Consider the following 20,554-nt stretch of genomic DNA (forward strand, 5'->3'; position numbering starts at 1 on the left):
ATGCAAAGCAATTAAATTTTATTTATCCTTGACTAAATATAAAGTGGCACGCAGCTAAGACAAAAGTTGGTTTATTTACAATTCTAATAGATAAGAACAACAATAATGTTATGAGACCTTGTCAGAACAATTCGTTCCACGTATAAATAAATTTATCTATATATTGTAATTTGTATTTCATTTATTTATGTTTATTCTTTATTCTATTTATTTTTCTTCTTACTTTTCATGTAGTATAAGACATTGATTTTCGTTTGTATATCTAAAAATCTATAAACAGTTATCGCTGTGGAATTTTTGTTTAACATATTTTGATTAAATGATTTATAGAGATGAGAACAACTTTTTAATACCCTTGCAGACAAAGAAATTTGATTATGTATTCAAGTATTCAACTCTTAACCCTTTGCCCTCCTCCCATTTTCTGAAATTTTTTAACTACTTTCCCTAATGATATTACTCCAACTGCTATATTGATAATCTCGATAAGTAAAATTCCAAGACTTCTCTACCCATAATTATGACCTTGACAGTAGTAAAAAGGGTCCCAAAAGCATGTCATATAAATGACTCAAAAGACCGCAACAACAACAGCAGCAGGAGCTGCCAAAATGTGAATCACAAATCACCGCAAAATCATTTAACGGCCTTACGACAGAACTTCGGGTGTAGTGTAAGGACAATATCCCACAGAGTGACAAGTGAGCTAAGCCCAAACTGAAAAGGAAAGAAAAAAAAAACTTCTTCGACTTCCGTTGAAATTGTCCTTTTCCTTTGGCTTGCTTCGTAATTGGTTTACTGTTAGCAAAAAACGCATATTTATGGCCCAAAATTGGGCAAACAGCAAGTGGTCTTATGAGACAATATATTGATTAATACATTAAGCTAAATCGTATACTTGATTTGTATATTTCCCATTTTCAGCAGAAGTAAAATTTATCTATATTATTCCAACTCTTTAATCAATTTTGTGGACAATTTTCTAGTTTTTCGCCTGACTATGATGAGCTCATATATTTATGATATCAAACGTGATTTAATTATGAGCTTTAAAACCAATTTGATAGGAAATTGATATTTATTTTATATCTTTTTTTATTTTATTTTTTTTATGTTGTTTTGTTTTCGGGAATACCTCAACTAAATTGAACTGCCTTAAAAATAAGTCCAATATAGGACTTACATATGTATAGATATTATAGGAATTACAATATTGATAGCAGCTACCAATTCATCATAAATCAAATGCTTTGTCCGACATACTTGCGTAATATAATTATGGAAAGTGTTATCGTGGCTTTTGTTATTATTTCTGATTTATTTATTGCTAGAATTTAATGTGGTCAGCCTTTTACATTGAAAATGTCGCAAGAAATGTGGAGCTCAACGGGCATTACAATCGATAACAAAATACAGTGCTATAAAAATTTTGAAGTAAATAATTTGTTTTTATCGAAAAACAAATTTGATTGAATGACTTTTTAATGATAAAATTAGATTTTGTGTACTTTGTACAATTGATTTTTATATCAAAATATGAAAAATATACAAAAATATGCTCTATAAAATTTGTAATCGGTTGTAAGCGACTGCTTACAAACACAAAAACGAAAATCTAAGTTAAAATTATTGAAAAAGTCTGTTAGTTCACTTTATTAATTAACAGAAAAGGTAATACATGGTAGATGTGGAAGTTTTGAACTTCCGCCCGTAAAATTCTGTTGAATTTTGTATTTCACCATCTCCAAAAGACAAAAATATGGCCTTCGCCTTTTATCTGGCAATTTTTATAGATTAGAAAAAAAATATTATGCAAAACTCAATATTCTCTTCTCTATATAATTTGAATCGTAAGAGTTATCTCAATGAACTCTCATAATAGGAACATACACTTTGCAAGTATGAATCAACACAATTTATCAAAATCCCAATGAGTAATGATTTATCACACCTCGAATATGTTTATAAGGAACAAACTTCTATTTTATGTATTTGTTGACAAATCTCTAGCTTGAAGATGCGCCCTAGCAGGACTCCACTGTACATGGAAACCCAAACGGAAGTCAACAGCTGCAACTGCAATACGATCAGAGACCTTGCAACAGCTAATATACCTAGCAATAGGTAGGGGAGTTTTTTTTTTCTATTTTGTATTTTGGTATAGGTCGTCTGTGAACTGTTGGCGGCGGCGGTCGGCGGCTCGGTTTCTGTTATCAGTGGGAGAACAACAATGTCGCAAAGAAACCAATGCAAATGACCGGAATAAAAAGATTTTGGAATGCGAAACACAGTTTCCAGCAAAAAAAAAAAAAAAAAAGTGGGACAGTGTAGCGAATTGAGAGATGGACTGAGAGAGGGACTGAGAGAGCGACAGAGAGTAGAGAGTGAGGGACAGAGAGAGAGAGAGAGAGAGGGAGACAAACAGCAACAGGGAAGTGTGGAAAGCAGAAAAAAAAAGCAGAAAATAAAAATATTTAGGTGAACGAATTCATTACAGTTCGAAAAGAAAATTATGAAAAATGTCTATAAATATACACAACGAAATATGTGAGTAAATATATTTCACAAAATGTCACTAACAAATTAAAAAGTGAAAATAAAAATTGATACTTGAACAACGCACATTTTGACTTTGTTTTTCGAACGAAGCATTTTCCATTAGCACCAGACAGCTGCCCCTTGCGTAGGCTCTCGAGATTTTTGTTTGGATTTGTTGGGTTTATAAATAACATTCATTTAGTACACATCAGACAGCATATTTTTCGAAAATATAAACCAAACTGAACTCGAACATTATCATAAAAGTCATTGTAGTCATATGTAGTTGCACGACGCGAAAATGGCGCAATTTGAGTTCTGGAAGCCTACACGTGCTGTGTGACTCAACCACAGATAACCATGAAACACAAACACTATTTTAGTTTTAAGTACATGCATACATAATGAGTGTGTATATTGATGTATTTATATATTTTTGTTGTTGATAATATTGCTATAATATTTTTTTGTAATTTCTTTGCGTTCGAATTGAAAAAAACAAACTGCAGCCCGCGCTCTGAAGTCAAGAACTGAAACAGAGCAACAAACAGCAGCAGGAAAATTCAAAACACCACAGTGAACGTAAGAGAGAGAGGGAGAGAGGGAGAGAGAGGGTGGGCAAAGCAGCAAGCGAGAGAGCACGAGAAATTGAGAGAGAACGGAGAGAAAAACGCCGGCTATGGCACAGTGAGGCAACAACGATGAATAAAACGGCAAAAATTGTATCGAATTTATATGAAATAATTATATTGAAAAAATATTATATATTTAAAATAGGATTAAATAAAATTAATTCGAAAATATAAGAGTATACTTTTTTATACGAAATTAATTTAATTTATTAAATACATTTATAAATATAAAGAAAATTAAAAATGAATAACTGCATACAAAACACAAATGGAAAATCGAAATACTTGAAATTTTTACGAATCAGTGAACTCATTACAAACTCATTAAAGAATTTTTTTTTTTTTTTTTTTTTTTTTCAATTATGTCATGTTTTGTTATCTATATATAAATTGACAATGATTTTAATACCATGTACCCATTAAAAATATGAATTCCGGGTATATAGTTTTTGTGAGTATATAACATATTATCAATAGGAAACAGTCAAAACCTATAGATAATAATCAATAATATAATATCATAAATATTTTGTAATTTATCCATAAAATTTAAAAGTTCTGCGACTTGCTAACATGATTTTTTAATGAATAACTGAATCGCAACATTCTCGGCGACTCCTAACTAGACCATTATTTCTTGTTTCTGTTCTATATTTGGTATTTTGTCATATGACGACAATTTTCATTGTTAATTGGAATTAGTAATTGAGTGCACAAGCGACCGCAAAAGGAATTGCCAGAGTCTGCAGTTTGAAATTGATTTTTGCCAAGGGTTTGCTGGGCGCGCAAGGAGAATAAACCCAGCGTAATTCGCTTGTAATTACAATGTACACAGTGCCTGTCAATGTATGCGATTCCATTTGGCTGCCATTGAAAATATGCACATACATATGTACGACTGTTTGTGTTCAGATATATGTATGTATATATGTATATTTATATTTCAATATCAGGTTCGTGGCATTTCCATATCGATCGACTGACACGAGCTACAAAAAAGGAACAGAAGAAGAAAAAGCAGAGGTATGCTTGGCCTGTTGTCAGGCAGGCTGAAGGATAACGATGGGTTTGCTACTGGTGCCTTCAGACTGCACAACAGATATGCAAGATATGTGCAATATGTGTACAAATTGTTTTGTGTGTATGTGTGTGTGCACATTATCCTTGTACTTGAACAGCATGCACTAAGTGCACACATAATTGAAACCAAAGGACATACGCCTCTGCGCCCCTAAATGCAGTCCTGCATGAGTCGCATGCCGTAACGAATTTCTCGCTCTGCATTAAGCTATCTATCGATGAGAAATTAGTTTGTTTACGTGTTAATTCAACGATTTGAGGAGGCAATCTAATGAAATTAAAATCCACTTAAAGTAAGTGCTCTTAATTGTCTAATTGTAGTACTTGACTCAAAGTCAAATCATGAAATTTGATTGATAAGAAATTTTAAGAGCACTTCGAACTAAATAAATAATGCTAGCCAACATTTTATAACCCATTTAATTGATAGAAGTTTTATTCTGTAAGCAAAATTGTTTAAGAAAATCAATTATATATGTATTTGAATTCTTTTTTTTTTTTAAGACAATCATTAAAGAAAATCATCATAATTATAAGAAAAATAATCATTTCAGCACTTCTGTAAAACTTTCTTAATTTCGGATTTCTTGTCAAGTATTTGGGAGCAACCCAGCGCAAGTTTAGTTTTCTTAAACACATTTTCAAATCACAAAAGACAGCCAATATAGGCAACCGCAGGAACAAGGCTTTTACGCCACTAAAGGGAATAAAACTTTTTGTTGAAGGAAACCCTGTTGGGTCAACAAGAAAAATTAAAATGAAGATGAAGACGTAGACGGTCACAATGAAGCTTGATGTGTAATAGACTTAAGTTCTAAGTGTGCGAGCTCAAAGCTATTTCTTTTTCCTAGATTTCGTTAAAAATATGACGAATGAAAAAACGTATTAATCCTGCCTCATCGCACACTTAGTAGCAACAAGGCGACGCGTTATGTAAGCGGCTGGCGTTGCTTCAAGGACGTTCGCAACAAGACCAAGGTCCGCAACAGACAAAAAATAACAGTTGCTCGAAGCAGAGGCCGAAACTAGTAAAAAAAATAAGTGACAAAAAATACGGACCTCGAATAAGATAATGATGAAGGAGAAGAAGAGCCGAAGAAATTTATTACACTTTTGCAATGGTCATGTCCGAAGGACGAAAACACGCAGTACTCATCTAGTAAATCAGTGGCATAGAAAGGCAAATACTGGTTCGGGCGTGACAAAGAGATAATAGTTATTGCTTAGGCTATTGCCAAAACTACTAAACGGGATGACTCGACTACCAGATACTCGGCGTTTAAGTACTATTACAAATATTTTGCTAAATACATTTTACATTTATTGTTCACTAAAAGGATTCGTTGGAAATATTTACTGAATTTTCCTTACCTATCTCATAGATGTATTTGCAGACGTTTGAGCTACGCTTTGTTTGCTTAAAATACCTCTGGCATATACAACGAACAAAGCAAACACATACAAAGTAGATGTGTACATAAGCTTATACCTAAATACATTCAAAGTGTCAGTGTTGGGTAAAGCTTACACAATGCTAGTGGTTTTGTCTTTAATGGCAATACGATAATTAAAACTGATATCGATAGACACATACCAAGCCTGACTGATCAAAGGAAACAAAAAACGAAAGAAATGTTTTGAAATGCGAGACTTGCAGTTACAGAGTGTGCATGATTGTGTGTATGTGTGTGTGTGTGTGTTGTGTCTGTGTCGCATGGCATTGTCCACATGACAAAACAAAATCATTTACTCAACAGCAGTACAACAACAACAACAATCCTAGCGACTGCAATGCTGCGCCACAAACAAGCGCACACACTCAAACACAAGAAACACACGCACACATACAGAACGTAGCATACTTTTGAGCAGCGCTTACAGCTTCGTCTATATGTCGCCATTGTTGTTATTATGGCTGGGAGCTCGCTTGGCAGCGACAACGAATGTGACGTAAAAATAAAAGAACGAAAACGTCGGCAGTGCCGATGCCGATGCCGCTGTCGATGTGACAACTTGTTTTTGTTTAGCGTAGGTACCGTTAGCGTGGGCGCGCGCCTTACACGTGACATGCGCATTGAACGCAGCCGCCTGCAAAAACAGATGTTTGCGATTAATTGCGTGGGAGAGCTCAACAAAAAAAATAAAGCAGCTAGACCCAGAGCTAGAAAGAGACAGAACGAGAGCAAAGCGTACCAATCGTACCAAATTATTACAAACAAAAAATCACCATTTTCGATTTAACAAAACAAGAACATGTATGCAAAAGCAAACTACAAAAATTACATACATACGAAATAGAAGTTAATGGCAGTTAAAAGACTTTCAATTAAATAATCCCCGAAATGTTGCTTCATGAGAAGCAGGTACACAGTATTAAATAAACGAAAATTGTACCGAATTTTGAACATTTATCCTGGGCAGCCCGGCCACAGACGGCAGCTAAGTACTTGCTTCTTTTTACTGCAAAGGGACGACAAAGGACCCTTTTTCGGTTAGCTCTAAATGAGCGAATTAACATGCCAATTGACAAACTCGCATTATTATAATGAATTCGGGCTTTATAATCCATGGATAAGCCATGTGAAAATCGTCAGTTTATTATGCAATTATTTTCATATTTAAAAGCGCTTACACAGCGTGTGCTTGCGCATAGTTTAATGTACATATTCAATTATGTAAGCTGATGATATTCTAAATTCATATATAGATATATTCGCAAAATAATAATAATTGAAAAGTACGTACTTTCTCCGTCTGGTTAAATTGTGCAGCAACAGCGACTTTTAAACAGACACGCCTATCGTAAGGCCGTCATTTTTGTCTGTTGTTTGGTTTTGATAAATTTCTGTAGTCATATTTGTATTGTTCATTCGGTTAAGAGGTAAAAACACTTGTTTGGCTTATTACCCGCACGCCGCCAATCGCATAATAATTGATGTAATTGAAATAACACTAACAAACTTTAGAACACGCACACACTTCGCCCGTAAACTGTTACTGTCAATTGGTATTGGTGGGTGGGTGCAGGCGACGGCAGCGCCCGTCCTCCTCCACCTCCTGCTGCTTAAAGCGAACGCTTGAGCACGTTAAAGTTTTGCATTAGATTTGCCGTTTTCATGTAAACAGCAAACAATTTGATGTGATTTTTGTGAAAATTTGTGTATTTATTAAAGTAGTCTTGCCGCCGGGCCATTGCCATTGCCAATTTGTTGAAGCACGCACTGAAGACTAAAATTTTCTCGAGCTTCACCTTCACGTGTGGCCACAGGACTTTTGCTAGCGATATATCCTTTGCAACAAAATGTACTAAAAATACTCATAACGGCGTTGGGTGCACTTCAGGGTTGCTGCTGGGTGAAGAAAAAGCGATAAAAAAAATACAGATACAAAATACACATTATCGTTAAGTGTGTGTGTGTATGAATATATCCTTCACTTTCTAAAACAGGTCTAAAAATGTTCAAATAATATTTCATTCAGTTTGTAACTGATTATCGATGTGTAATTTCGATATTTATCAAATGATAGTGAAATTATCGATAGCAAACTTGAAATGCGTGGTTAGGATTATTCGAATTCAAAATTTAATTTACGTTCATATATGGACGAATTGTATTTAAATTGTGCATAATGCAGGCAAATTTAATAATTGCAACCATAATTATTTTTTAATCTATACATTGTTTATTTTGTTATTGACTTTTTTTTTTTAATTAGGTACTACAAAAAATTGTAAAACTTTCACAAAATTGTTTTTTTGCCTTACGTTAAAAGAGTAAATAAAATTGTATGGATTTTTTATATTATTGTTAATTAGGTTTTTTATTCTTAAACCAAATGCTCTTCACAATACGGGAATTCGGCCTCATGCGTTCAGTAGTTCATTCTCGAGGAGCGTGTCGACTTCGAGATACTGTATTGACGATCATCACCTCGCGCACTGCCACCACCTCCACCGCCACCACGTTCTCGATCGAATTTGTCATGTGAGCGTTCTCTGGATTTGTCCTGCAGATGACAGTAGGAAATGTTGTCGTTAGCCATCGCATTTTGCTTGCTAGTATTGAGGACTTACTCTATGGCGTTCCCGTTCGCGGATGTCCTCATCGCCGTTTTGTGCTAAAAATTATACATTCTTGAATGTCCTGCATACTGATTCACTAAATATGCCTCACCTTCACGCCGACGCTTGTGGTCGCTGGTGCTGGACTCCTCGTTGCGGTCTCGCTTCCGTCCTAGCTTACGATCCTTGCGCGCATCACGCTCCTCATCAGACAGCTTGTCCTTGTTGCGCTCTTTGGTCTTCAGGCCGCGCGCTTTCTTCACACTATCTACGAGCTCTTCTACCTTCTGTAATGGCATTTGATTAATATGGATTGTAAAAATCGCTGATAACTATGAAATGGAAATAAAAAAAAAAAAGAAACTAAAAAAGTAATTAAGTAATTAAATATTAAGACCAAGCCCAACAGCACATTCAAAGTACTTCCCAGCCCGTTTCCACTTTACTCCTGGCCCGCCCCTAAGCTGAGTGTCCGCCCCCACAGCACGCTGATCACTTACCCGTCTGCACACAATCAAGAGCAACGAATAAACAACTAAACTGCAATCGGCTTTGTGCTGAATTGTAGAGTCGGATCAGTGTTTGGCAACGCTGGGGGCTCAATCGTCCAGTGGAAATAGTGTTCCATTATTTTGATAGTTTGTATTGTTTGTAGATTTTTTTTTTTTTTTTTTTTAATGTAGTATTTTTCCTGATGATTTTAAAGATGTTTGATGCTGATGAATTGGTCCAATGTCACGGGAAGACTTTTGTGATTTGTTTATTGTTGATTTAATTATTCTCCAATGACTCCTTTTTAGTGGAATGTTTTCATTGATTTAAGATTTAAGTAAATCTCTCTTTGTAGAATTATCAGCGGGTCCACGTTTTCAAAATAGTAACATCACAGGTAGGTAACAAGGACTGTTTACGATGTTTTTCGAAGTCAGCGTGTTGAGTCCAGGACTGGTCTATCGTCCATCTTTGTGTTTTTTAATCCAAATCGGCAAGGTTTTTAACTGTAGATTCCAGTCTGGCGAATTTGGAATACTTTTTGTTAAATATATAGCTGACACATCTGGATCAAAATTCATGTGTTGAAGGAATCAGGAACAGGACTCCGTGTAGCAAATTGAGTTTTACGTTAAATGATCTCTGGAGTGCTTTGATTTTTTGGAATGTTTTTTTTTTTTTGCTTTTTTGTTTTTTTTTTTTTTTTTTGCCACAGCGTGAGATATTTTATGATTTTTGTGTAGCTCTCGTCTAAACGAAGTTTTGGTCTGCTGGTTGTTTTGGTCTCCAGGTTCTGCCAGCTCCACTTTATTGTTTTCCAGATCAAGGGTATCCAATGGTTTTAGATGTGAATGGCTCCGATTGATTGTCTTTGTTTCTAGATTGAATCAACCAGATTGTACTGTTTCTAAGGCGGCTGTGTGTGTGTTGATGTGATCTGCTCTTTATGCTTCCAGTATATGAGCATCTCATTAGGAATGTTTTGGAAAGACTCGTCTATGGCGTTGTTGATCCAATGATGATTTAAAGTTTGTTGTCTATAGTATACTGACGTACTCCTATTCCCACGTTGTTTTATTTTTTATTTTTTTATTTATTATTATTATTATTATTTTTTTATTTATTTATTTTTTTTTTTTTTTTGTGCGTATTTGCAGCTTGCACCGACTCTGCTTGGCTTCCTGAGTTCGTTTTCATCTTCATCGTCTTGACTAGTCCTTCGTTGTTCTTATTGTGGTCCATTTGTTATTAAAAACTAACTTAGTTTACCCACAAACTAACTACATAACATTTGCATCAATATAAGGCTTAAAATCGAGTCTAGAGAATTTTTTCTAAAGGCTACCTACAAAAGCTCATTCACTTAACATATAAACACATACACTCTCTCTAACTTTGTGCTTAACTTAATATTTACATATACCTTAATACTATACATTTATTGCCCCCATTTGTAAACAACTATTGTATACTTAGGGAATACACTTGTTTAACTAGGACGAGATCCAAATGGGTCCAGAGGAGATATTGCTTGAGGTGGGTTGTTGAAATTGGTCTGAAGTCGTCTCTACCAGATGGGTGAATATGTGTGTGTTCTAAGGCGCCTCTCTCATGCTGCTAGCGAGTCAACATTTTTTTTTTTTGTTTTTTTTTTTTTTTTTTTTTTTTGTATTATTTATAGTTATGCCCTCCGTTGGTTGCGGTTCGGTCGGTCGTTGTCTTAGCGTACTATGTATGCAACCATATGCTACTAACCTTTGAACTGCTTGTAGATGATTCCAATTTACGACGCTTTGAATCTGCTGGCAAAACAATATATATTTAGCAAATCTCTGTGTAAGGTCTATATTGTAGAGCGTATTATATTTTGCTTTCATTTACCTTTATCATATTCAATTGTTTCGTGGCTACGTCGATGCTGCAGCGAACCGTTGCTTTCATTGGACACCGAACTCAGATCACGGTCCCTTTGACGTCCTTCGTAGTCATCGTAGTGGCGATGATCCTGGCCGCTGTTGCCGCCGCCCGTTACCAGATCAACTGTTTCAACTCCCTCATGCCGATGCTGGCTTCGCTCATCGCGTCGTGATAGCTTCTCCCGTTTCTGTGCCCGCATGGCGGCAAGTTCCAGCTCCTCAAGACGCTGTGTGCGCTCGCGTGCTCGCTGCTGCAGCTCGGCCTCCGTACGTTCCTTATTGCTGATCCGATTGCTCTCACGCTGTGAGCTGCGCGTGCTGCTTAAGCTGTGGCGCTCTTCACGTTCCCGATCCCTCTCCCGGCTGCGTCGTTCGTTTTGTCCGCCATTGCTGTTGCTATTGTTACTGTTACTATTGTTGTTGTTGTTGTGGTTAGTACTGCTGCTATTGGACTGCTGCTGCTCTTCCTTGGCATCCATGTTCCGATGAGATTGGGTTTCCCTGACCGCTGATGTTGACGCATCTCTCTTGCTCTCACGTTCGCTGTTCGATGGCGCTGAAACGGCTTTTGAGATGGAGACCACATTAGATGCCGTGCCCTCCGGTCTGCTGAGCTTGGCATCGCCACGCGCTGATTGAGCTAAATAGGAAGGGGAATATATATCGATTGACAATATGTTTAGCCTTAAGTTAGTGGCACTTACCAGTCTTCGCGTCCGGCTCTTTCCCGGATGCCTTAGGATCATAGAAGGGTGCACTACTGACCGTTTTCGTCGTTGGTGTGGTCGTCGTTGTGGCAGCAGATGCACTCGCTTTGTCGCCGGGCTGCACCTTGACGGCGCTACCGGTGGATGCGGGCGCTGCTTCCTTTACCGGCCGCTCGGCGACCTGATGGAAATCACTCTCTTTGAACATATGAGGAGACTTTAGTTTTAACTGGCCAATATAGCTGGAGGCGATGGCAAACAAATCCGGTCGCTTGGTTTTCTCCTCCTCGCGCACTTTGTCCACCTTGCGTTCGATGATCTGAGCTAGCTTGGATAGCACCGGATAATGGGGCAGAATGCGCATCAGTATGATAAGCGCATTACGTATTTGCATGAAGTCCTTAGAATCAAGACAGAACACAATCGCTTTTGTGATCTTGTAGTGCCACTTGTGGCAAACATGTCGATAGTTTTCGTAGCCAACATGATCGTTGGCCTCCGAGAACTGATTGCTGACGCGGAATTTGGTCACAAAGCCAGGATAATTGGCACACTCCTTATTGAAAACAGCCTGATCCGCGTGCCAACGCATTACCGTCTCCAGCATGGCACACAAAAAGCGACCATAACGCGTCGCCTCGCCCTCCGTGCAAGATGTGACAGAGTATGTAATGTCGCAGAAGAGCTAAACAGGAATTACAAAATGAATAACCAAATTAACTATTTGCTAAGAGTACATTCATACCCGATCGTAACATAGCAACGTGGAGAAATTCGCCGTCTTCAGATTATGTATAGTCTGAACGAACTTGGCACAATAAAGCGCGTCCAGGGCAGTGAAGGTGCAGCGCGGAAAGAGGCATAGCTGCAGGAACTGTGTAATGGTATCATTTTTCGCTGATTTGGCGGAGCGCAACAGAAACCAGCCATCCTTTTGCTCTTGCAGACGTTGCAGAATTTTGTCCACATGCTCATGCTGTTTCTTACGCTCGTCATTTAGCTTCTCCATGAGCGCAATATAGCGCTCCTGCTCCTTCTTGTTCTTGGACTGGTTCTGTAAGAATTAAATTCAATGAATAATTGTTCCCGATATTTATTTAATTGGCTATTACCGAGTCCTTTCCATCGGCAGCTTGCTGTGCCAACTGCTTTAACTTGCCAATCTCTCGCTGATAAATCTCATTCGGCACATGCAAATCGTACATGCTCAGACTCCAGAATGTGACCAGAAACTGGGGACTTATGTCCTCCCAGACTTTGGCGCTGTGCAACGGTCGCACAGACTCCACAATGGGATTCATAATCAACTGCGTCGCCTCCAAATACTTTTGCAGCTTTTGGGCTGTCGTCAGCTTTTTGGCATTGGGATCCGCCTTACGCAATTGATCATATTTTTGCTATATAGATATATAAATCAAATTAACTTTCAAAGAAAGTTAACCACATATAAATTCTACTTACATTAATCTGGTGCGTGAACATGGGGCGTGCCAGGAAGAAGGCTACATCGGTGTTAATGTGGTATTCACGTAACATGGTAATAATTGATGGAAGGCGTTCGACATACTCGTCCACCGAATAGGTGGAGCCCAAGAATGTGCCAAACTGCACCAGTGCATCCTGGCACTGATCGTACAAGCTGCCCACAAGCTTCAAGTGACTATGAGCAGCCGTTTCACGATATATAACGCAATGTTTCTGCTGAGCCATCAGCAGGCAAAGTGTGACGGCGAGATCGTTGTTGGCTAACGCCTCCTTCAAGCGATTCGAAGACTTCTTTGTGTTGCGCACCTGGCTAAAGTAGCCCGCCTGAAAAATTATAAATTTATATTCATATCGATTTCAATTATTCATATATTCATAATATTACCTCGCCACGCAGCTGCTCACCGCCACAAAGCGCTTGCAGCTGATCGTTTGTCATCTCTTCGCATGACTCCACACCCGCCATTTTGTGGACAAGTTCGCGTAGAACTAGCAAATCCAGACTCTTCTGCGACTTCAGTTGGTTGGCTACATACTGAAGCAGGCCGCTCATTTCGATGCTGTACTTTTTGTAGATGGTGCCACAGAAGGAAGCAAGGCTTTGCAACCACAATGAGAGCGAGGTGCCGTCGTCCTTAAATCGGCCGCGACCCGTCATGGTAAGCGATTCAATGATGCAATAGCCCAGGCAATCAAACGATAGAGCAGTCAAGTACTTAAGCATGTCACAGACCGGACCAATTAAATTGTCATAAATTTGAATTTGAACAAGGATCTGAAATAAATGATGTAATTTGCTTAAAATTAAATTCACCAGAGCTTAAAGCATAAATACTTACATAATCGAAAAGCAGACCAGGCGTACAGTGACTATATTTGCCTACTAGACGCCCCAAGGGCTTGACATTCTCCTTGCTCACACGTTTCATAAGTGCCTTTATGTCCCGCTGTGCCAGACCGCAGCGACGTATAAGATTCGGATGCATCTGATAACTGTCATTCTTCCAGCGCGCGTACATGCTGTAGCGCAAATGATATGGAAAGAACTTAAGCACAGCCCAAATCTCTTCGGACATGGAACAATTGCTATCTAAATATAGCAACGAGGGCAATATGCTGGCATCCAGACAGGTAATGATATCGTAATAATGCTGTTCCTGCTCCGAATTCGGAGGTGGACCATTCAAGTTGTCCACGCCCATGTCCAATAATATTTTGCCCATAATGCGCACCAGTTTGTACATCAACACCGTGTCGCAGTGCATTGCTGGACCCAGAACATTGGCCATGGGCCATGTGTATTTGCGCAAATCGCCAAAGTCCTGCGCCTGCATCTTAGCCACCAGGGCGGCATCGTCGTACAAGCGATTGCGGCTGGGCTTACGACCGGCAGGAGCTTTGAAGACTTTCTTGTAATAAATCTGCTCGACTGACAGATGTACCAACTCCACGATAGCGCGTGCGATTGGATCTTGAACCACAACTGATTGATCTGGCAGTTTCTGTATGATTTTGAGTGCATTGTCCCAGTCTCCAACTTTGAGCAATGCCTCGCACAGTCCAAACTTCTGATTAGCATTGTATTTCTCCTACAAAATGTATATGAGATTAGTTACCTTAAGACAGTGATACTAATGAAACATACCTCATCAAATTTCTTAGTTGTTGGTGGCGGTGGTGGCTCTTTGTCATCCTCCTTCTTGTTAGTGGAGATCACATGAAGTTTGCGTACCATTTCCCTGGCGTCGGCAAGCTCCTCCTCCCACTGTGCACGTATGCTGCCATCATTGGGCGTTAACCAGACGTATACATCATTCAGTTCAATGACTCCATGCTTGAGCAGCAAAGCACACACATGGTATAACGAACGGGGCGTGCGTGCCGCCTTAAAGTGGCAGAATTTGTAGCCGAGAACTTCACAGATAATGGCGCCGGTGGGCATATAGCTCCGCAGCAAAGGTATAAAAAGTTTCCAGCGATCGGGGCGCGTCTCAAAAGATTCAATGATAATATCCAGTACGCGATTGGGATCAAGATTGAAGCAGCCTACAAGCAATGAGGAGGTTAATCATGATCTTAAATTAAGATAAGATGAGCTCACCAATCAATGATTTTATGATATCCATTATTGTGTCAGGTGTTGTGTGCTCCTCGAAATCCTGATTCATTTCCGTGATAAGCTTTGCAAATCCTTCACTCTCCTCGCGAAAAAGATTAAAGCGGCGCTGTTTGTAGCTGTGCGAGTTTAAAGGATAGTTCAGTTAATTGAATGTACATTGACCACTGCATACTTTTGTTTAGTTTTGAGCTAAATAAATAAATAGGCGCACTTACTAGAGCTTAGTCTTGACTTTGATGAATTTAGTGTAGAAACTTTTGTTCTTCACAATGCCAACTTCCTGCAGCGTATCAATTTCCAAGCGTTCCTTAAGCAAACTCTCCGGCAGCACCTTGTCCAGATCCTTAACAATTTGTACAAATCCATGCCGCTCCTCCTGTAAGCCCTCAGTCATCAACGATGTCTCACTATCCAGAATATTGACCACGTCCAATATAAGACTGGGAAACTCCTTATGCAGCGCCTAAAAATAAGAAATCAAGTTATACTATTTGACTTTAGGTGCCCGGCATGCGCAGTACTTACCACAACATCTGTGAGCACATGCAGCACGACATCTTTCTTGAGCTTGTAGCGCAATGCTTGCCAAAGCAACTCGTATATGGCGTTTGAGATCCCGCGCTTAAATGTGCCATGCCGATCGAAAACTGGACTTTCTGGGCTATCCTGCAACTGTTGCTTCAAGTACTTCAAGCTAGAAAATGGAAAGTGTGTACATAGAATATTAATGCGCATATAATAGACATCTTAGAAGCAACTACATACAATTCGTTTCGGCCAGACTTATCAAAGTGCTTAAAAATATCTGTATTGAGTAGTGTTTCTTTATTCACACTGCCGCCATTTCCATTGGCATCCGTCAGGGTCGCCGCATCGGGCGCCGTTGTTGTTGCTGTGGTCGTCGTCGGCGCTGCATCGCTTTCTTGCGTACCCGTCACGCTGTGACTCTTCGACAATTTCTTCAAGCGACGCATACAAACTATTTATTTCTACACGCGGGCAACACGTATTTTATTTGCTTTATTTACAAATTTTACGTTATTTATTGAACAATTTGACAAATTTTCACACTTTTCTCCGCCTTTTCGAGTGTGAGAGATGTGTCTGAAAAATTTGTCTATCGATAACTGAATATCGAACTAGGGACCCAGTGAATGTTTTTAACAGGGCTACCACGAAAAAGTCGAACGATTAAAAAAGACTGGTATGCTGTTAACAAAAGTCGAATTAAAATACCTCAGTTAGCGCCAAAAGACTGATTTGGAAATATTTGGAAAAAAATATAAGAAATAGCAAATTGTTGTTGGAATAATGCAATATAGTCACAACTAAAACTGAAATTAAATGTTTTGGAGCAAACTGTATTCAGGCAAAAGAAGCAATAAACCATTTTACGACACATGAGTTTATTAAAAATTTGATATTCAGAAGTGAAAGTGCTTAAGATGTGATAAATTGTTACATATTTTCTTGCTGTCGACGTAAACAATGTTTGTGAGCGATTTCCGCAATACATTATTTGTATATTATTTTTTTACAGGTCCTCTAGAAACGCGGTTTAAAAGTAGCCGGAAATTGATTGAAACGCGGACGCAGTGCAGCATTCGATTTCTCGAACTTCTCGCCCGTGTGACCCAATATTATGCCTTCTGTTGCCTTTCCGCCATCCTTGTAGCTTTGTTGGGTGGAGTTGGCTTCAGCCACGTCGATAATGCGGGGATTCTTGCGATATCTGTACCACCAGTACTCAAAGACAAGCGTAATGCAGGCCATGCCAATGCCTACAAAGATGACAATAAAAACGCCGCCAATATTCTGAATGGATATGCCGTCTGATTGATCCTCCGGCTTTTCACAGGCGGCCTGTGCCTCATCGTTCTTCCACCACTTTTCTTTGAGCTTCTCCAGTTGACGCTTGTTCAGCAAAGTTAAAATACTACAAAATATGGATTAGCTTAGACTTCGAAAACCAATCAGTCCTGACTTACGCATTATTAAATTGATCCTTCAGATGCGAGCCTTGCTGTACCGCAATCGCATAGGGCTTCCGAGAGAACTCCTCACCGACCACCTGTAGATCACAATTGGTCAGCTGCAAATAGCGTATGTCCGTTGCATCACCCAGAAATGCAAAGCCCGTTGCCGTTGAGGAATTGCGCACGCGCGCCACAGCTTCGTCCAGTGAAGCCGGCAGACCCGCCTCCTGCATAGCCTGCCACATCTTCGTATACTTATCGCTGACCGGATAATCCCAAACGGCTAGCTTAGAGCGCTCCAGCGGTGTCAATGAATCGTTCAATGACAAATTCTTCCAGATTTCATAAAACATTTGCTCGATGTTGGCCATGCGTTCAAAGTATGTCATTGCAGCGGAACCATTTAGAGGAGCATAGAGAATCTTGTACTGCTTGGCCAGATCATCCAGGGACTCAACAGGTGTGTCCAAACGAGAAACAGTCAAAAAGGCAGCCAAATTGGCCGTGTAGGAGGCAATGATGATGAAGCTAAAGTACAATAGATATTAGCATTTAAGGTTAGCCAATTTATCTTCACTCCAATCTTGATACCCACCCAAAGAGCCACCATGTGGCGGCAACTAAACGACCGGATAGATTCTTGGGCGCCTCGCCGCCGCCCTGAGGTGTCAGCGAAGTCATGCAGAACCACAGGCACTCCTTCAAATTGAATTCACGCTTCTCCTCGTCGTCCTTGTATTTCTCGCGATTGTTCTGATAGCTGTACGGACTCCAGCGATCGAAGACCCACATCAAAAAGCTGGTAAAGAAATATGCAGCCAATATGCACAGCCAGACATTCGTTTCCAGCACAGTTAGAAATTTAAACAGCGAGCTAGGCGAGCTGGGACGCTGCATCATAATGGTGATGCCCACCAGATCGTAATAGGGCACCGTGAAATCAATCACGATCTCACGCTCCGCCATTACCGACATGCTGCCCAGTCCAATGTCCGCCTGTTTGTCGATCAGCTTCTTAACAATGCCATTCCATTCGCCCTTCTCATCCATATTGCCAAATTTACCGTCCTCCACCTCTTGGATCTCATAGTCGAAGTGCACAATGGCCGCGATCTCATTGATCAGATCAATGCAATAGCCCTTATAGCCCTTGGGTGCGGTCTCATCGCGCATTATAAAGGGGGCTTGCTGCGAATATTAGATCAGGTCAATCGATCTACTTAAGACTATTCATTATTAAATAGAAAGTTTTCACAGTTAAACTTTAGTTAAATGTTTATTAGTCGCTTTCCCAGGTCTTGTCATTTGAACTTTGCGTGCTGTGTCACTCATCAATCAATCAGTCATAAACAATCATATATTGCTAGTCCCGCATATAACTTACCACAACGGTGTAAATGCGATAGACCGTATCTGCAGTCAGATTCTTCATTTGCTCCTCATCCTTGACGACCAGGGGCGAGTCGAGGCCAGCTGTCCAGGTGCCGATTGATTTGCTATTGACAGAGCTGCCACCACGTATCTGGAGCACATTGATATCCATTTCAAACTTCATGTAGCTAAAGCCATTAAATGTCTGGCCCGGTTGCGTGACCAGCTCGAAAGTGCCATAGGATGTGGGTTCGGTAACCTTTGAACGTGCCCAAAAACAAAAATCACACAAATTTTGTAAACAATCATTATTGTCATAATTAGCGTTGGGGAAATAGTAAACACACCTGTGTAAAGTATTGCCTAAGATCAATATTACGTTCAGGTGTATTGCCGCCTTGAAAGTCATCGCACTTCAGATACTCCATGTCCTTTGGCCAGGCGCCCGAGTGGAGCATTTCCCTAGCAACACACAAAGAAAATAGCTTTTACTTAGGGAATCCCTAACCATCCAGAAGTAATCAACTCTGTTTTGGCCCCAAAAATCTCAACCTGCTCTTCTTCTTCGTCTCATCACTTACTTGATGGCCAAGAAGCTGCGCAATGCCAAATCAAAGTAGAAGGCCGATGTCAGCTTCGGCTCCTCGTTCAAGTTGAATGTGGAGTAGAGCAGGCCGAGACGATCGCGATACTGCGCATACGCCATGGGTTTCAGGAACATAATCGTCGCATTGTCACGCTTACTCCTCAGTTCACCCTCGTGCTGGGTGATCGCATGCCAGGCAAAGTTGCGTGCAAAATACGCTGGCTTTACAGACTCCAACACCATGCCAATGGACTCCAAATTACCCAGTACAAAGAAGTTATTAATGTCCAAATTGCGCAGCTTCTCGATCTGTTCCTCGCGCTCCCGTTTCCCATCTTTGGCAATGGCCGTGATGACATGACGCGTCTGGATGTTCTGCAGCAACGATTTGTACTTGTGATCCATGACAAAGGTGTCATCGTAGAGTATAGCAGCTGAGGAGAGAATGAATTTAAACTGGAATATTGTGGCCTATGATTCCTATATAAATTCCGAAATTAATACGAAAACTAGGCAAAACAGATTTGATACATAAGGCATTTATAAGTCGAACATATCCCAAAACTACCATTGATTTGTACATATATAGCTTAAGCAAACGTGTATTTACATTTAGGGTATTCACTAGTCGATCATACTCCACACTTACCATTGGTTATGTTCAGCCGCTTGACAATGCTTCTCACTGCTTCTGGCATAATGTCAGCCGGTGGCATTATCTGCAGCAGATACTTTTGCTTCGATTCATCCAGATCCCGCCATTGTCTCAGATCACCCTCCTGTCCATAGGAGGCGCTAATTGTGGGCAGGCCCAGGGCTTGCGTGAAACTCTTGACCGTCTCCGAGGATACGCCCGACTTGGTGGTGTCCAATATAAGATGCGGCGTTTGCTTTCGCTCAATGCTGGCCACATACTTGTTGCAAACTGTGATTTATACGATGATATATGCATATGTATGTTGTATGTAAATAGGTAGATCGAAGATAGAAACCTACTTGCTTCCAGTAAGATTTTAGCATCCGTTTTATTCGCCTCAATGGACTCAATTTGCACCGATAAACCGTAGCTGGGATTCTTTTTCAAATAGGTAAGCACCACCTCGACGGCCTTGGCCGCTGGCTCATTATCCACTTCGTTTATAAAAACTATTAGAGGACACGACATTAGTTCACTGTTTGCATAGGCGACCCAACACGCCGCTCCCAGTCCCAGTCCCAGTCCCAGTCCCACGCCCACTCCCACTACCACTGTCATTCTCAGACCAATTCAGCCAATCGCACACTTTCAGCTTAATTAGTTTACCTAAGACCCCAGTGCGCTATCTATTCTTATTCCATCTATCGATTTGCCACTTACACACATTGATATTCTGCGTGTTCTGAGCTGCAATTTCCATATGCAGCAACGTCCACGCTAACCATAGGCATTTTAAAGTCTCTATATATCTGCCCATTACTATTTTTCCGTTTGAGCACAAGATCCTAACATTGACCGCACCACACGAACTGCAATTGACAACTGACGACAGGGGCTGCCAGGTCAGGCAGCGATTCGAATGTGTGGACACACACGTGTCTCCTTGGTGATA

At 40.0% G+C, this 20,554-nt stretch overlaps 3 protein-coding genes across 5 annotated transcripts; all 3 read right to left on the reverse strand.

The window, feature by feature from the left end:
- Window positions 1–7,314: 7,314 nt before the first annotated feature.
- Window positions 7,315–7,698, reverse strand: LOC149269685 (uncharacterized). Its single transcript, XM_089466139.1, has one exon. It carries the CDS (start codon window positions 7,447–7,449, stop codon window positions 7,315–7,317), a length of 135 nt encoding a protein of 44 aa, XP_089322265.1. The 5' UTR covers window positions 7,450–7,698.
- A 213-nt stretch (window positions 7,699–7,911) lies between these two features.
- On the reverse strand, window positions 7,912–16,149 carry tho2 (THO complex subunit 2-like protein). 3 transcript variants are annotated; one of them, XM_018002182.2, is made up of 16 exons: window positions 15,798–16,149; window positions 15,558–15,726; window positions 15,248–15,495; window positions 15,015–15,148; window positions 14,559–14,959; window positions 13,753–14,502; window positions 13,299–13,688; window positions 12,890–13,237; window positions 12,541–12,825; window positions 12,174–12,482; window positions 11,426–12,113; window positions 10,687–11,361; window positions 10,561–10,604; window positions 8,426–8,600; window positions 8,326–8,369; window positions 7,912–8,258 (listed from the first exon to the last, which is right to left on the reverse strand). In XM_018002182.2, the coding sequence occupies exons 1-16, from the start codon at window positions 16,004–16,006 to the stop codon at window positions 8,124–8,126; spliced, it is 5,004 nt and encodes a 1,667-aa protein (XP_017857671.1). In that variant the 5' UTR covers window positions 16,007–16,149; the 3' UTR covers window positions 7,912–8,123. The 3 variants fall into 3 exon arrangements, with proteins under 3 accessions (XP_017857671.1, XP_089322212.1, XP_089322213.1); XM_089466086.1 differs by having other exon boundaries at window positions 10,561–10,607; XM_089466087.1 differs by lacking the exons at window positions 7,912–8,258; window positions 8,326–8,369; window positions 8,426–8,600 and having other exon boundaries at window positions 8,874–10,607.
- A 272-nt stretch (window positions 16,150–16,421) lies between these two features.
- Ir25a (ionotropic receptor 25a) lies at window positions 16,422–20,497 on the reverse strand. The gene is made up of 9 exons (XM_018002218.2): window positions 20,323–20,497; window positions 19,962–20,111; window positions 19,615–19,890; window positions 18,961–19,399; window positions 18,727–18,841; window positions 18,393–18,638; window positions 17,604–18,196; window positions 17,021–17,536; window positions 16,422–16,968 (listed from the first exon to the last, which is right to left on the reverse strand). Exons 1-9 carry the CDS (start codon window positions 20,417–20,419, stop codon window positions 16,578–16,580), a joined length of 2,823 nt encoding a protein of 940 aa, XP_017857707.1. The 5' UTR covers window positions 20,420–20,497; the 3' UTR covers window positions 16,422–16,577.
- Between the last annotated feature and the right edge of the window lie 57 nt (window positions 20,498–20,554).

The sequence above is a fragment of the Drosophila arizonae genome, chromosome 3 (assembly GCF_054131065.1).
Source record: "Drosophila arizonae isolate 15081-1271.41 chromosome 3, UAZ_ARI_1.0, whole genome shotgun sequence".
Lineage (NCBI taxonomy): Eukaryota > Metazoa > Arthropoda > Insecta > Diptera > Drosophilidae > Drosophila > Drosophila arizonae.

What these genes read in the sequence shown, in the direction of transcription:
- Ir25a (XM_018002218.2), bottom strand. Translation starts at nt 20,419, where the DNA reads ATGGGCAGATATATAGAGACTTTAAAATGCCTATGGTTAGCGTGGACG. An exon ending in GCGGCTGAACATAACCAATG is followed by an intron (nt 19,400 to 19,614) that starts GTAAGTGTGGAG and finishes TTCTCTCCTCAG; the next exon opens with CTGCTATACTCTACGATGAC. An exon ending in AAGGATCAATTTAATAATGC is followed by an intron (nt 16,969 to 17,020) that starts GTAAGTCAGGAC and finishes CATATTTTGTAG; the next exon opens with TATTTTAACTTTGCTGAACA.
- tho2 (XM_089466086.1), bottom strand. Translation starts at nt 16,006, where the DNA reads ATGCGTCGCTTGAAGAAATTGTCGAAGAGTCACAGCGTGACGGGTACG. An exon ending in TGTTCACGCACCAGATTAAT is followed by an intron (nt 12,826 to 12,889) that starts GTAAGTAGAATT and finishes ATATCTATATAG; the next exon opens with CAAAAATATGATCAATTGCG. An exon ending in GCGAACGGGAACGCCATAGA is followed by an intron (nt 8,259 to 8,325) that starts GTAAGTCCTCAA and finishes TGTCATCTGCAG; the next exon opens with GACAAATCCAGAGAACGCTC.
- LOC149269685 (XM_089466139.1), bottom strand. Translation starts at nt 7,449, where the DNA reads ATGGCAATGGCCCGGCGGCAAGACTACTTTAATAAATACACAAATTTT.